Genomic DNA, 13,451 nt, shown 5'->3' on the forward strand with positions numbered 1-13,451 from the left:
CAGCAGTGGGAGCTCCTGAGCAAGTTAGACTAAAATGTGAAGGGTGAAATGCCTCAGAAATAAGCCCCTGAATGCATGGTTAGGAGCAGTGTGGGAAGCAGGACAAGGGAGGTTCTTCTGCCCCTGTGCTCAGCACTGCTCAGGCCACCCCTTGAGTGCTGTGTCCAGTTCTGGGCTCCTCAATTCAAGAGAGATGTTGAGGTGCTGGAAGGTGTCCAGAGAAGGGCAGCAAGGCTGGGGAGGGGCCTGGAGCACAGCCCTGTGAGGAGAGGCTGAGGGAGCTGGGGGTGTGCAGCCTGCAGAAGAGGAGGCTCAGGGCAGAGCTCATTGCTGTCTGCAGCTCCCTGAAGGGAGGCTGTAGCCAGGTGGGGTTGGGCTCTGCTGCCAGGCAAGCAGCAACAGAACAAGGGGACACAGTGTGAAGCTGTGGCAGGGGAGGTCTAGGCTGGATGTTCTGAGGAAGTTCTTCATAGAGAGAGTGATTGGCATTGGAATGGGCTACCCAGGGAGGTGGTGGAGTCACCATCCCTGGAGGTGTTGCAGCCAAGCCTGTCTGGGGCACTTAGTGCCATGGTCTGGTTGAGTGGCCAGGGCTGGGTGCTAGGTTGGGCTGGCTGAGCTTGAAGGTCTCTTCCAACCTGCTTGATACTATGATTCCATGATCTCCTTCCTACTTTTCCAGTTCTGCCATTAATAGGCTCCCCAGGCTGGTATGAGAAAGACTTTGCAGGATCAGCTTTTGCAGTCGGTAAGTATGAACAACTGAAGGGTTTCAGAAGGAGCACTTTTTAATGCCTTTGGATCAAGCACAACCACCAGACTTGAGCACATTTTTAAACAGCAGGAAACATGAAGAAGGGTGAATTAGGCCTTTAATGCACTTGCTTGTCAGAATCCTTGTAAATGCTGTTTGCTTAAAGACCTGTTTCATAGTAAGTAATCCTGAGTTGATTTTGTGCCTAAGCCATTGTCAGTTCATGCTGAAGTGGGTAAGAACCAGTCACAAGGAAGAAAATCTGCAAGAAAAGAGAAAATTCATGATGGAACTGTAAATCTCAAAGTGTCAAGGAAGTGAGCAATTAAAGACAGGCCAGATGAAGACAATGGATAGGTTGGATGAGGCTTTGAGCCATAGGAAGGCTGGGGAGGGACTATTGACAAGGTCTGGTAATGACAACATGAGGAGGAATGGGTTTGAACTGGCAAAGGGGAGATTGAAAGTGGATGTTAGGAAAGGGCTGTTTGCAGTGAGAGTGGTGAGACACTGGCACAGGTTGCCCAGGGAGGTTGTGGAGCACAGAATCACCCAATGTGATCTTTGATCACATTGGGTGATTCTGTGCTCCACAACCTCCCTGGAGGTGTTCAAGGCCAGGCTGGATGAGGCCTTGAGCGACCTGTTCTAGTGAGAGGTGTCCCTGCCTATGGAATGGGGTTGGAACTGGCTGAGCGTTGAGTTCCCTTCCAACCTAAACCATTCCATGATTCTAATCCCCTTGCCAAAGCAGGATCCCCTAGGGTAGTTCACACAGGAATGCATCCAGGTGGGTTTTGAAGGTCTCCAGAGACAGAGACTGCACACCCACCCTGGGCAGCCTGTTCCAGTCATCCATCAACCTCACTGTAAAGAAGTTTCTCCTCATGTTGAGGTGAAACTTTCTATGTTCTAGTGTGTATCCACTGAACCACAGAATCAAGCAGGGTGGAAGAGAGCTCCAAGCTCAGCCAGCCCAACCTAGCACCCAGCCCTGGCCAAGCAACCAGACCATGGCACTAAGTGCCCCAGCCAGGCTTGGCTTCAACACCTCCAGCCACAGTGACTCCACCACCTCCCTGGCAGCTCATTCCAATGCCAATCACTCTCTCTGACAACAACTTCCTCAGAACATCCAGCCTAGACCTCCCCTGGCACATCTTCACACTGTGTCCCCTTCTTCTGTTGCTGCTTGCCTGGCAGCAGAGCCCAACCCCACCTGGCTACAGCCTCCCTTCAGGTAGCTGCAGACAGCAATGAGCTCTGCCCTGAGCCTCCTCTGCTGCAGGCTGCACACCCCCAGCTCCCTCAGCCTCTCCTCACAGGGCTGTGCTCCAGGCCCCTCCCCAGCCTTGGTGCCCTTCTCCAAACACCTTCCAGCTCCTCAATGTCTCTCTTGAATTGAGGAGCCCAGAACTGGACATGGTTGCTCCTTGTCTTATTGCTGCTGGCCACCAAAAGAGATTGGCTACATCCACCTGACACCCACCCATCAATATTTGCAGACATTGATCAGATCCTCTCTCAGTCTTCTCTTCTGCAGATTAAAGAGCCCCAGGGCAATCAGTCTCTCTTTTCAGGGGAGGTGCTCATGTTCCCCAGTCATCCTTCTGGCTCTGAAGATGATGCTCTACTCTCACTGTCACCCCATTCTGACCACTTCAGTGTAACATTGTGACATTCCAAGTATTCCAACCTTAATATGGCTCATTTCAAACCATTCTTCTAACTGTGCTGCCTGGGGGCTGAGAAGCATTCTCCCACTTTCTGGGTGTGTTTAGTTTCTTGTTTCGTTTAATTTGGGACATTTTGCCTTATATGTTTTTAGATGGTGCAGTACAGCAGAGCTTTGCTCCTGACTGGGGCATCTGTGCTATATCTGTCAGACAAAGGGATGCCACTCCAAAGGAGTCAGAAGCACTCATGTGACACAATCACTGGCTGTGCTGTAAGGCTCAGCAGCAGGGAGAGCTGCAACAAGAAGCTGACGCTGCCTTGTCACAATCAGGGACATGATTTTAGGTCAAGACTGAGTCAAAGGCAATGAAGAAAGGCAGTGTTAGTCTCCCTGCAGCAGTGAGCCAGGAGGGGTCAGCAATCCTGAATATTCACCTGACATCTCTCAGTTGTTCTGTATTTCTTAAGACACATCAGTATTTCAGCTGCTAGAAAAGGTGGGGAAAGGGAACAGAGCGAAGCTTTCCTCCTTCCCCAACCCCCCTGCATCTTATGTTTCCCCACCAGCAGCAAAACACATAGACACTCTCAAATCCTTTTCTTGGTAAAAGCTTGTGTCACCTCATCTCTTGGGTGTAATGAACATGGGAGTGAAGTTCACAGGCTCACAAGATGTCAGGGGCTGGAAGGGACCCAAAGAGCTCATCCAGTCCAACCCCCCTGCCAGAGCAGGACCATACAATGTAGCTCAGGGCACACAGGAACACATCCAGACAGGCCTGGAAAGTCTCCAGAGAAGGAGACGCCACAGCCTTTCTGGGCAGCACTCCCCAGTGCTCTGGGACCCTTACAGTCAAGAAGTTCCCCCTTGTCTTGAGGTGGAACCTCCTGAGCTGCAGCTTATATCCATTGCTCCGGGGCAACTTGTGCCAGGGTCTCACCACCCTCATGCTGAAGAACTTCTTCCTAACATCCAGTCTGACTCTCCCCACCCCCAGCTTTGCTCCATTCCCCTCTGTCCTATCACTCCCTGACACCCTAAAATGTCCCTCCCCAGCTTTCTTGTAACCCTTTTCAGATACTGAAAGGTCACAGTAAGATCACCTGGGAGCCTTCTCCTCTCCAGACAGAACAGCCCCAACTCCTTCAGTCTCTCCTCATAGCAGAGCAGCTCCAGCCTTCTGCTCATCCTCGTGGCCCTTCTCTGGACACCTTCCAGCCCCTCTTGTAATAGGGGCTTGAACAGTAGGGAATAGGGCTTAAGCAGTGACTTCTTCCCTCCACCAAGTGAAAGCCATTAACAACTAACCTGTTTCTCAATGTCTTCCAGCAAGCTGCTGGCACCCAGGCGGAAGAGCTCTGGTGTGAGCCATTCCACTCCCAGTTCATCCTTCACCAGCATAAGCCAAGTGATAGCTTCTTGTGCTGTCCGAATGCCCCCAGCAGGTTTAAATCCAACCTTTATATATAGAGAGAGAAGAGAAGAGAACAAGAAAATAAACAAAAGAAGGGCAATAGACATTTTCATTCATCAGCAACCCTAGAAGAGCAATCAGCATTTGTACATCTGCAGTCTCACTGTGCCTGTGGTGCATGTAACAGCTCTACTCTACCTGACTGCAAACAGTGTAAGCTCTGGACTTGATAGCTGAGAGCTTAACACGCCTCAGACATCACTGCAGAAGATAACATTTTCATCCCAAGGGACAGCAACCGAGAGAGTGACACTTTTAACCCCAGTGCACTTTCCCAGGAGCTGGGTTTGAGGTTTAATGGGAGTGCCAACAGCACAGACTAGGTCAAGGCATTCAGAGAGGATCTGGAGTACCTGCACATCACCTCCTGCCCACGTCATAATCTAATCCCAAGGGCCTAACAATTATACATGCAGTGACATCACTCTGAAGATGCTGAAATCAAGCCCAGGAGGCAGCTGACTCATGTGGAGAACAGTGAGAGATGGCTGCACTTTACAACCAGCCTGTGCAGCACAGCTGTATGTGATTGGACTGCACAGGTGAAGCTATCAGAGGTTTAATCTTCACTAATAGTTTTCAAATAGGAGCTAAATTAGGTCTGACTCTATCCAAAAAATCCAAGTGTTGTGCTTCACAGGAGCTGCAAAACATGCTGGATATGCTTTCAGTCACTTCATGTGTGATACTTCAGCACCTTTCTGTGTCAGGTGAACTGTCCTGGGTATATAAGCACACTCACACACACCCCAAGAACAACCTGTCTTTGAAGGAAAGCAGATCTTGAATCCCAAGAGCAACCTGCTGTGCAGAGGTGACTTGGCATGACCCTCTAACACCAGCCTTTTGGTTATGTGCCATTTAAACAGAGTAGGGCCACCAAGTTGCTCTGAGGGCTGCAGCAGCTCTGCTATGAGGACAGGATACAAGAGTTGGGGCTCTGCAGCTTGGAGAAGGCTTTAAGGAGACCCTGGAGTGGCATTCGAGTAGCTGAAGGGGGATGTAGGAAGGCTGGGGAGGGACTACTGACAAGGTCTTGTAATGACAGGAGGAGGAGGAATGGGTTTGAAGTGGCAGAGGGGAGATTGAAAGTGGATGTTAGGAAAGGGTTCTTTGCAGTGAGGGTGGTGAGACACTGGCACAGGTTGCTCAGGGAGGTTGTGGAGCACAGAAGCACACAGATCACACTGGGTGCTTCTGTGCTCCACAACCTCCCTGTAGTTGTTCAAGGCCAGGCTGGATGAGTCCTTGAGCAACCTGTTCTAGTGGGAGGTGTCCCTGCCTATGGCAGGAGGTTGGAACTGGCTGATCTTTGAGGTCCCTTCCAACCTAAACCATTCTATGACACACTGTGATAGAGCTTCTGATGTGCAGCTGTCAACTCACTCACCAACAGATTCTGCCATCTGCATCAGCCAAAAGCTTGGCCTGGATCAACTTAGTAAACTCCTGAAATCCAAGAACTAGGAACAAAGTGTTTCTGCCCTAGAAAAAAGAAGTTCAGTCTGTGCAGTAGCACAGAGGGACTCTTTCTACATTCCCCTCTGCTGTAAATCTTTACTGTGGGTACTCCTTCCCACCAGCCTATTCTGCAGGCATTACCATTCTGACTTCTGTGTATATGTTCCCAAAACCTCAATGCATTGAGAATTTCCTTCTACTGGTTACAGATATAAAAGTGGAATCTAAGATTATCTGTCTTTAAATGTGGCAAAACCTCCCATCTGCTCCCTGCACACATCTAGATGGGACTAGCCTGGATCTCTGGGCTGTCATAGAATAGAATCAGTCAAGCTTGGAAGGGACCACAAGGATCATCTAGTTCCAACCCCCGTGCAGCAGGGCAGGGACAGCTCACACTAGAATAGGATTTCCAGAGCCTCATCCAGCCTGGCCTTAAATATCTCCAGGGAAGAGGCTTCCACCACCTCCCTGGGCAACCGTTCCAGGCTCTCACCACCCTCATGCTGAAGAGATTCCTCCTAACATCCAGTCTGAATCTACCCATTTCCAGCTTTGTTCTATTCCCTCCAGCCCTATCACTACCTGCCAGCCTAAAAAGTCCCTCCCTATGGTCTCTAGGTGCATGGCAGACAGACTCCTGTGTAGCTGTAGCTGCATACAGTACGGTGGTACACTCCCCAGCACCCAGCAGACCTCAGCTGTGTGTCACACAGAGAGCTGGTGACAAGCTGCCCTTTTCCCCTCCTTTTCTTTTGCATGTAGGAAACCCGTGAGTGTAAGAGCTAAAGGGGAGCTGCAGCTCCTCCTAACACAGGCTCTCACATGGGTGACCGAGATGCGGTTGGAAGAGATCTCCGAGATCATCCAGTCCAACCTAGCACCCCCACTCTCCTCACTGCCTGCCCCAGCCTGCATATCTCTCTGCCACACGACAGGAGCAGCTCCAATAGCGTTGCTTCTGCAGGAGAATCTTCACTGCTGCCGAGCTGAGGCAGAGCCCTGGAGCCAGGCGAGTGCCCTGGCGCTGGCTCTGCTCACAGGAGCTGCGTGCTAGCGGTTGGGCTCTGCGGCACTAAGGCAGCTGCGTGCCTCTGCCTGGACACAAATGTCAAACTCACCTTTCTCTTCCAGAGGGGGCATTCAGGGGACAAAAACCGGGTTCTTAGGGAGGAGTGCTGCTGTTTGCATGCACACGTGTGAGCCTGTGAATTAGCTGTGAAGGCACTCTGCCTGCTTTTATTAACTGAAGACAATATTATCAGTGACAAGAGATGTCTAAACGGGTTTCTTTGGCAAACTAATTTTGCTGCTGTAGGAAAGTGCTTTTCTAGCAAGGTGTTGGCTGGGAAAAACAGGTTAATGCAGAAATTAAACTTCTTGGAGGAAAGGAACAAGTTGCAGGGTATCATTTATTGAATGATAAGCTGTGGTGGTGATATGAAAAGTGTGCAGTATAATGGGAAATCATCTTTTCCCTGTCATTATTGAAGGGCACACATAAATTGGTTTTTCTGTTGGGGAAACCCCCCCCCCCTCCCCAGGAAACAAGAGAAAAAAAAACTTATTACTTTTAATAATATAAGGTGAAGAGAAAATTCTTGAGGAGATGAACTTATTAAGGGAAATAATGAAATGCTGTGAAACAGCAGGAAAGTGGTAGCTGGACTTTATACTGCGCTCGAATTAAATTCCCAGCCCCCCCCCCCCCCCACCTCCTTCTTTGCTTTTTCTTAGGGCAGTCAGATGTGCCATTTGGAAAGCTGGCAAATGAAAGGCAGGGAGGACAGGCTCGGCTCTCAGGGTTGGGTTTTTTACCTCTTTGCAGAGAAAAGAGCTTTCAGAATTTGCTGAAAGGGGAAGGAATTCTGCATGATGTTTTTAACGCTCCTTATTAACTCTCTCGCACTTGTTTTTGCCACAGATTTATCCCAGAGAGCTGTGGGAAGGAATTCTGCATGATGTTTTTAATGCTCCTTATTAACTCTCTCACACTTGTTTTTGCCACAGATTTATCCCAGAGAGCTGTTGTGTTTCTCAGAAGAGAGATGAATTTTAGTTTCATTAGACTTTCTCTTCCTGAAGGAAAACACATTCCCACTATGTCTATCTGTTGGAGGGTAGGAGAGCCCTGAAAAGGGACCTTGGATGGGTGGGCAGAGGCCAATGGCATGAGATTTAACAAGGCCAGTGCAGGGTTCTGTACTTGGGTCACAACAACCCCAAGCAGCACTACAGGGTCGGGACAGAGTGGCTGAGAGTAGCCAGGCAGAGAGGGACCTGGGAGTGCTGGGTGAGAGGAGCTGAAGATGAGGCAGCAGTGCCCAGGTGGGCAGCAGAGCCAATGGCATCCTGGGCTGGCTCAGGAGCAGTGTGGGCAGCAGGACAAGAGAGGTTCTTCTGCCCCTGTGCTCAGCACTGCTCAGGCCACCCCTTGAGTGCTGTGTCCAGTTCTGGGCTCCTCAATTCAAGAGAGATGTTGAGGTGCTGGAAGGTATCCAGAGAAGGGCAGCAAGGCTGGGGAGGGTCCTGGAGCACAGCCCTGTGAGGAGAGGCTGAGGGAGCTGGGGGTGTGCAGCCTGCAGCAGAGGAGGCTCAGGGCAGAGCTCATTGCTGTCTACAACTACCTGAAGGGAGGCTGTAGCCAGGTGGGGTTGGTCTCTTCTGCCAGGCAAGCAACAACAGAAGAAGGGGACACAGTGTGAAGTTGTGCCAAGGGAGGTCTAGGCTGGATGTTAGGAGGAAGCTGTCGGCAGAGAGAGTGATTGGCATTGGAATGGGCTGCCCTCAACCTCTCCTCACAGGGCTGTGCTCCAGGCCCCTCCCCAGCCTTGCTGCCCTTCTCTCAACACCTTCCAGCACCTCAACATCTCTCTTGAATTGAGGAGCCCAGAACTGGACACAGCACTCAAGGTGTGGCCTGAGCAGTGCTGAGCACAGGGGCAGAAGGACTGCCCTGATCCTGCTGGCCACACTGCTCCTCACTTCCTTTGGAGTGAGGCTGTTTGGCTAATCTTTACAGAGGCAGTGAGAGTTACCTTGTGGCCAGTTTTCCAGTAGAATTCCTGAATGGCTCTCATCATGACTATTCCAACTGGATAGGTTGCGTTTTCCACCTCCTTTCCTGTAGATGTCTTTATAAAATCAGAACCTGAAAGGAAGTAAAAAGCATTATGGTAGCTTTAGAACAAGACCCACTCTGCACATACACAGTGCACTCTCCAAAGATGTGCTTTGTGCTTCGTAGCAGTTATGAAGCACTCCTTTACATGCACATCCCTCTGGTGGTCAGTGCTAAGCTTGCCCTGGTCAAGGCTAGAGCAGGAGGATTGTACTCATCTGGTTCCAGAGGAAGTCAGACATCCCAGCATCTAAATGAGCATCCTGGCTTTCCTGAGACCCCCACCTAAAATCCTGTGTGCAGTTCTGGAACCCCCAACACAAGAAGGACATGGAAGTTTTGGAGTCAGTCCAGAGGAGGCCACCAAGATGCTGAGAGGGCTGCAGCAGCTCTGCTGTGAGGACAGGCTGAGAGATTTGGGGGTCTGCAGCCTGGAGAAGGGAAGGCTTCCAGGAGACCTCGGAGTGGCCTTCCAGGATCTGAAGTGGGCTCCAGGAAGGCTGGGGAGGGACTATTGGGAAGGTCTTGTAATGGCAGGACATGGGGGAATGGGTTTAAACTGGCAGAGGGGAGATTGAAAGTGGATGTTAGGAAAGGGTTCATTGCAGTGAGGGTGGTGAGACAAACCCAACAAAAACAAACCCCCAAATAACAAACCCAACAACAAAACCACCCCAAATAACAAAACCAACAAAAGAGCTGTCTGGCAGTGTATGATCCTGCACTGCCACACTACAATGACAAAGCTTAATTGCATTAGGGTGCACTTCATGCCTGGAACCTACTATGCAGAAAAGGTGTGGTGTAGTGTGGGATCATTAATTACCAAAAGTAATCGAGAGAAGAAGAGGGATAATTCAAATCTCATGTAGTAGTGCATCATCCACTTAAGTCAATTGGAACTGCATCTGCTTCCACTTCAAATCTGGCTTAGGGTCCATTTTGTCTCTTAATTGAATGATGATGCCTCAACATCATCCCCTAGAGTAAGTAAGGGAAGTTTCACCTCTGGTTCGAACTAGAGTTCATAGAATCATAGAATCAGGCAGATTGGAAGAGACCTCCAAGATCTTGCAGCCCAACCTAGCAGCCAGCCCTGGCCAATCAACCAGACCATGGCACTAAGTGTCCCAGACAGGCTTTGCTTGAGCAACTCCAGGGACAGCGACTCCACCACCTCCCTGGGCAGCCCATTCCAATGCCAATCACTCTCTCTGACAACAACTTCCTCCTGACACCCAGCCTAGACCTGTGCCTGGCACTACTTCACACTGTGTCCCCTTGTTCTACTGCTGGTTGCCTGGCAGCAGAGCCCAACCCCACCTGCCTACAGCCTCCCTTCAGATAGCTGTAGACAGCAATGAGGTCTGCCCTGAGCCTCCTCTTCTGCAGGCTGCACACCCCCAGCTCCCTCAGCCTCTCCTCATAGGGTTTGTGTCCCAGGCCTTTCACCATCTTTGTTGCCCTTCTCTGGACACCTTCCAGCACCTCAACATCTCTCCTGCTGGCCACACCATTCCTGATGCAGGCCAGGATGACATCTGACAGTCACATTAAAACAAGCAGCAGTGGAAGCGAAACTTGCACCGTTGCCAAATGATGTTCTTGATTTCCTTTCTGAGACGTAGCACTCAAAGCCCTTCAGTGTAATACTTCTCCCTTTCTCCTCTTTTTTTTTGTCTCCTAGCACAGGGTAAGTCAAAGCTTTTCTAAGTCTTATAATTACAAGTCTCTATGGTACAGTTTCATTAAAAACTTTCATTAAACAACAGCTGCCCTTGTATATGGTCCCCTAATCAATTTGGTCAAACAGAATGACTTCTAATCAGCTGTTGATAAAAATAGAAGATGAAATTTTAATTCTAATAGATTAACCACAAACTCAAGATAGTCTTCAAAATCCATCTAGCTCTATTCTCCAGTGGATTTAACGACTATTCAGCAACTCATTACTAAATAGAACAAGATGAACATTTTCCAGTTCATTAAAGAAATGTACTATGTATTTTTGCATTGTCCTCATGATTCGTTACAGGGAGTCTTAATTACAAGATAATGGATAATGGTTATTAAATGCAGACTCCAGTAATGAAGCTCTATTCATTTGTGAGCCTCAGAGACTGCAAAGAGGGGGGAAAATAAAATTACTGGCTTCAAAAGATTAACGGATCAAATTATTATTCAATTCTGAAAATCTCATTCAGGCTTCAGAGAAACAAGAAGAGATTAAAAAGTAGTATTAGCACAAAAGTAGTGCACTTATATATTTATTTTAAAATAATATCTTAAGGCTATTACCAGAGTAATCAGCTTTAGATGTGATTATTAGACAAACATACAGCCAATTTAGCAGCATCCTCCAACAATGAAAACAAGGCATTTTTATTTCCTGGGGGGAAAAAAACCTTTCTATTTGTGACACAAGAGCTTGCTGGCAGGGCTGCATGCAGCCTTCAGGGAAAGCATGATCACAGAAGCACAGAATCAGTCAGGGGTGGAAGGGACCACAATAAGCAGCCAGTTCCAACCCCCCTGCCATGCCCAGGCACACCCTACCCTAGAGCAGGCTGCCCACAGCCTCACCCAGCCTGGCCTGAAACACCTCCAGCCATGGGGCCTCAACCACCTCCCTGGGTAACGCATTCCAGCCTCTCACCACTCTCCTGCTCAACAACTTCCTCCTCAACGCCAGCCTCGCTCTCCCCACCTCCAGCTTTGCTCCATTCCCCCCACTCCTGGCACTCCCTCACAGCCTCAAAAGTCCCTCCCCAGCTTTTTTGTAGCCCCTTTCAGATTCAGGAAGGCCACAAGAAGGTCACCTGGGAGCCTCCTCTGCTCCAGCCTGCACAGCCCCAACTCTTTCAGTCTGTGCTCACAGCAGAGCTGCTGCAGCCTCTGAGCATCCTCCTGGCCCTGCTCTGGACACATTCCAGCATCTCCACATCCCTCTTGTCCCAGGGGCTCCAGAACTGGCTGCAGTGCTCCAGATGGGGTCTCAGCAGAGCAGAGTAGAGGGAGAGAATCCCCTCCCTGGCCCTGCTGGCCACACTTCTGCTGCTGCAGCCCAGGCTCTGCTTGGCTTTCTGGGCTGCAAGTGCACACTGCTGGCTCATGCTGAGCTTCTCATCCAGCAGCACCCCCAAGTCCCTCTGCCCAAGGGCTCTCAGTAAACATTTGGCAGGACAGAGATTGAATGTCCTGGCCTCAAAAAGGCCAGAAGAGCTGCCATGACTGGCACACCCTACTGCTGCCCTGTACAGCATCCCAAAATGCTACACAGCTTCCTAGTGCATGTAACAACTGAGGCAGAGCACGAAGACTGGAAAATCTTATTTAGATGACAGCATCCAGGAAACACACTCTGGTTCCATAATTAAGCAATAAGGAATAATAAGCAGTATAGCAATCGTGGAGTAATCACAACCTTTTGGTTGTGAAGTGCTTCAAAAGCCCTTGGGGACTGATTATCACCTGATAACTACAGACTCTGTGGTGTTGCCTTACTCTTAATAAAGAACAAAGACACATCTGGCAGTTTTAAACAATAGTTTAGAGAGAGATGCTTGCAGAGGGACAATTATGCCATGCTACTTTGTAAGTACTTGCAACCAGCACAGATATATCTTGGTTGCTGCAACTGGGATATAACAACACACAGCAACACAGGGTGAAGGAAACCCTTTCAAGAGTGATTGGCATTGGAATGGGCTGCCCAGGGAGGTGGTGGAGTCACCATCCCTGAAGGTGTTGAAGCCAAGCCTGGCTGGGGCACTTAATGCCATGGTCTGGTTGACTGGCCAGGGCTGGGTGCTAGGTTGGGCTGGATGAGCTTGGAAGTCTCTTCCAACCTGCTTGATTCTACGTTGATTGCTAGGGCTGGTTGCTAGGTTGGACTGGATGAGCTTGGAGGTCTCTTCCAACCTGCTTGATTCTATGTTGATTGCTAGGGCTGGTTGCTAGGTTGGACTGGATGAGCTTGGAAGTCTCTTCCAACCTGCTTGATTCTATATTCATTGGCCAGGGCTGGTTGCTAGGTTGGACTGGCTGAGCTTGGAGGTCTCTTCCAACCTGCTTGATTCTACAATTCTATGATTCTAAGACTATAGGACTGGTGGCAAAAAGAGGCCTGCTGCTGAGGGGGCCTGGAAAAGCCCCTGCTGTTTGTGCTGACAAGGTAGCAATGGTAAAATAGTGCATTATCAAATGTGCATACAGAGCCATTAGCAAGTCATTTCTCTATTTTATGAGCACCTAAAGAAGGGTCTGAAGATTCACACACAATTAACCTGACTGAAGGCGACCAGGTTATCATCCCTCTGAAAATAAAAGGCAGGATGAGATATAAAAGACTAATGTAGTAGCTAATTCTTGGCAGCTGAGTCATCATAACTGTCCACTTACATGTCCTTATCCTACTCCAGTGTCAAGATAAAATAGATGGCCTGCTAGCTTAACTTTGCTGTTAGCATAGAATGGTTGAGGTTGGAAGGGACCTCAAAGCTCAGCCAGTTCCAACCCCCTGCCATAGGCAGGGACACCTCCCACTAGAACAGGTCACCTCAAGGCCTGATCCAACCTGGCCTTGAACACCTCCAGGGAGGTTGTGGACCACAGAATCATCCCATCTGGAGTACTGCATACAAGAGGGATGTGGAGATGCTGGAGTGTGTCCAGAGCAGGGCCAGGAGGATGCTCAGAGGGCTGCAGCAGCTCTGCTGTGAGCACAGACTGGAAGAGTTGGGGCTGTGCAGGCTGGAGCAGAGGAGGCTCCCAGGTGACCTTCTTGTGGCCTTCCAGCATCTGAAGGGCACCTACAAAAGAGCTGGGGAGGGACTTTTTAGGCTGTCAGGGAGTGCCAGAAGTGGGGGGAATGGAGCCAAGCTGGAGGTGGGGAGAGTGAGGCTGGAGGTGAGGAGGAAGTTGTTGAGCATGAGAGTGGTGAGAGGCTGGAGTGGGTTGCCCA

The 13,451-nt window shown here is 49.7% G+C and overlaps 1 protein-coding gene across 1 annotated transcript in view; it reads right to left on the reverse strand.

The window, feature by feature from the left end:
* Nucleotides 1-770: 770 nt before the first annotated feature.
* Nucleotides 771-13,451, reverse strand: part of DERA (deoxyribose-phosphate aldolase) — a 52,153-nt gene continuing 39,472 nt past the window's right edge. The window contains exons 7-9 of the mRNA XM_064154819.1: nt 8,406-8,518; nt 3,741-3,890; nt 771-1,016 (exon numbers count right to left, since the gene is read on the reverse strand). Coding sequence (XP_064010889.1) covers nt 960-1,016; nt 3,741-3,890; nt 8,406-8,518 — 320 coding nt within the window. The 3' untranslated portion in view covers nt 771-959. The remainder of the gene's footprint in view (nt 1,017-3,740; nt 3,891-8,405; nt 8,519-13,451) is intronic.

Source organism: Pogoniulus pusillus, chromosome 15 (assembly GCF_015220805.1).
Source record: "Pogoniulus pusillus isolate bPogPus1 chromosome 15, bPogPus1.pri, whole genome shotgun sequence".
Lineage (NCBI taxonomy): Eukaryota > Metazoa > Chordata > Aves > Piciformes > Lybiidae > Pogoniulus > Pogoniulus pusillus.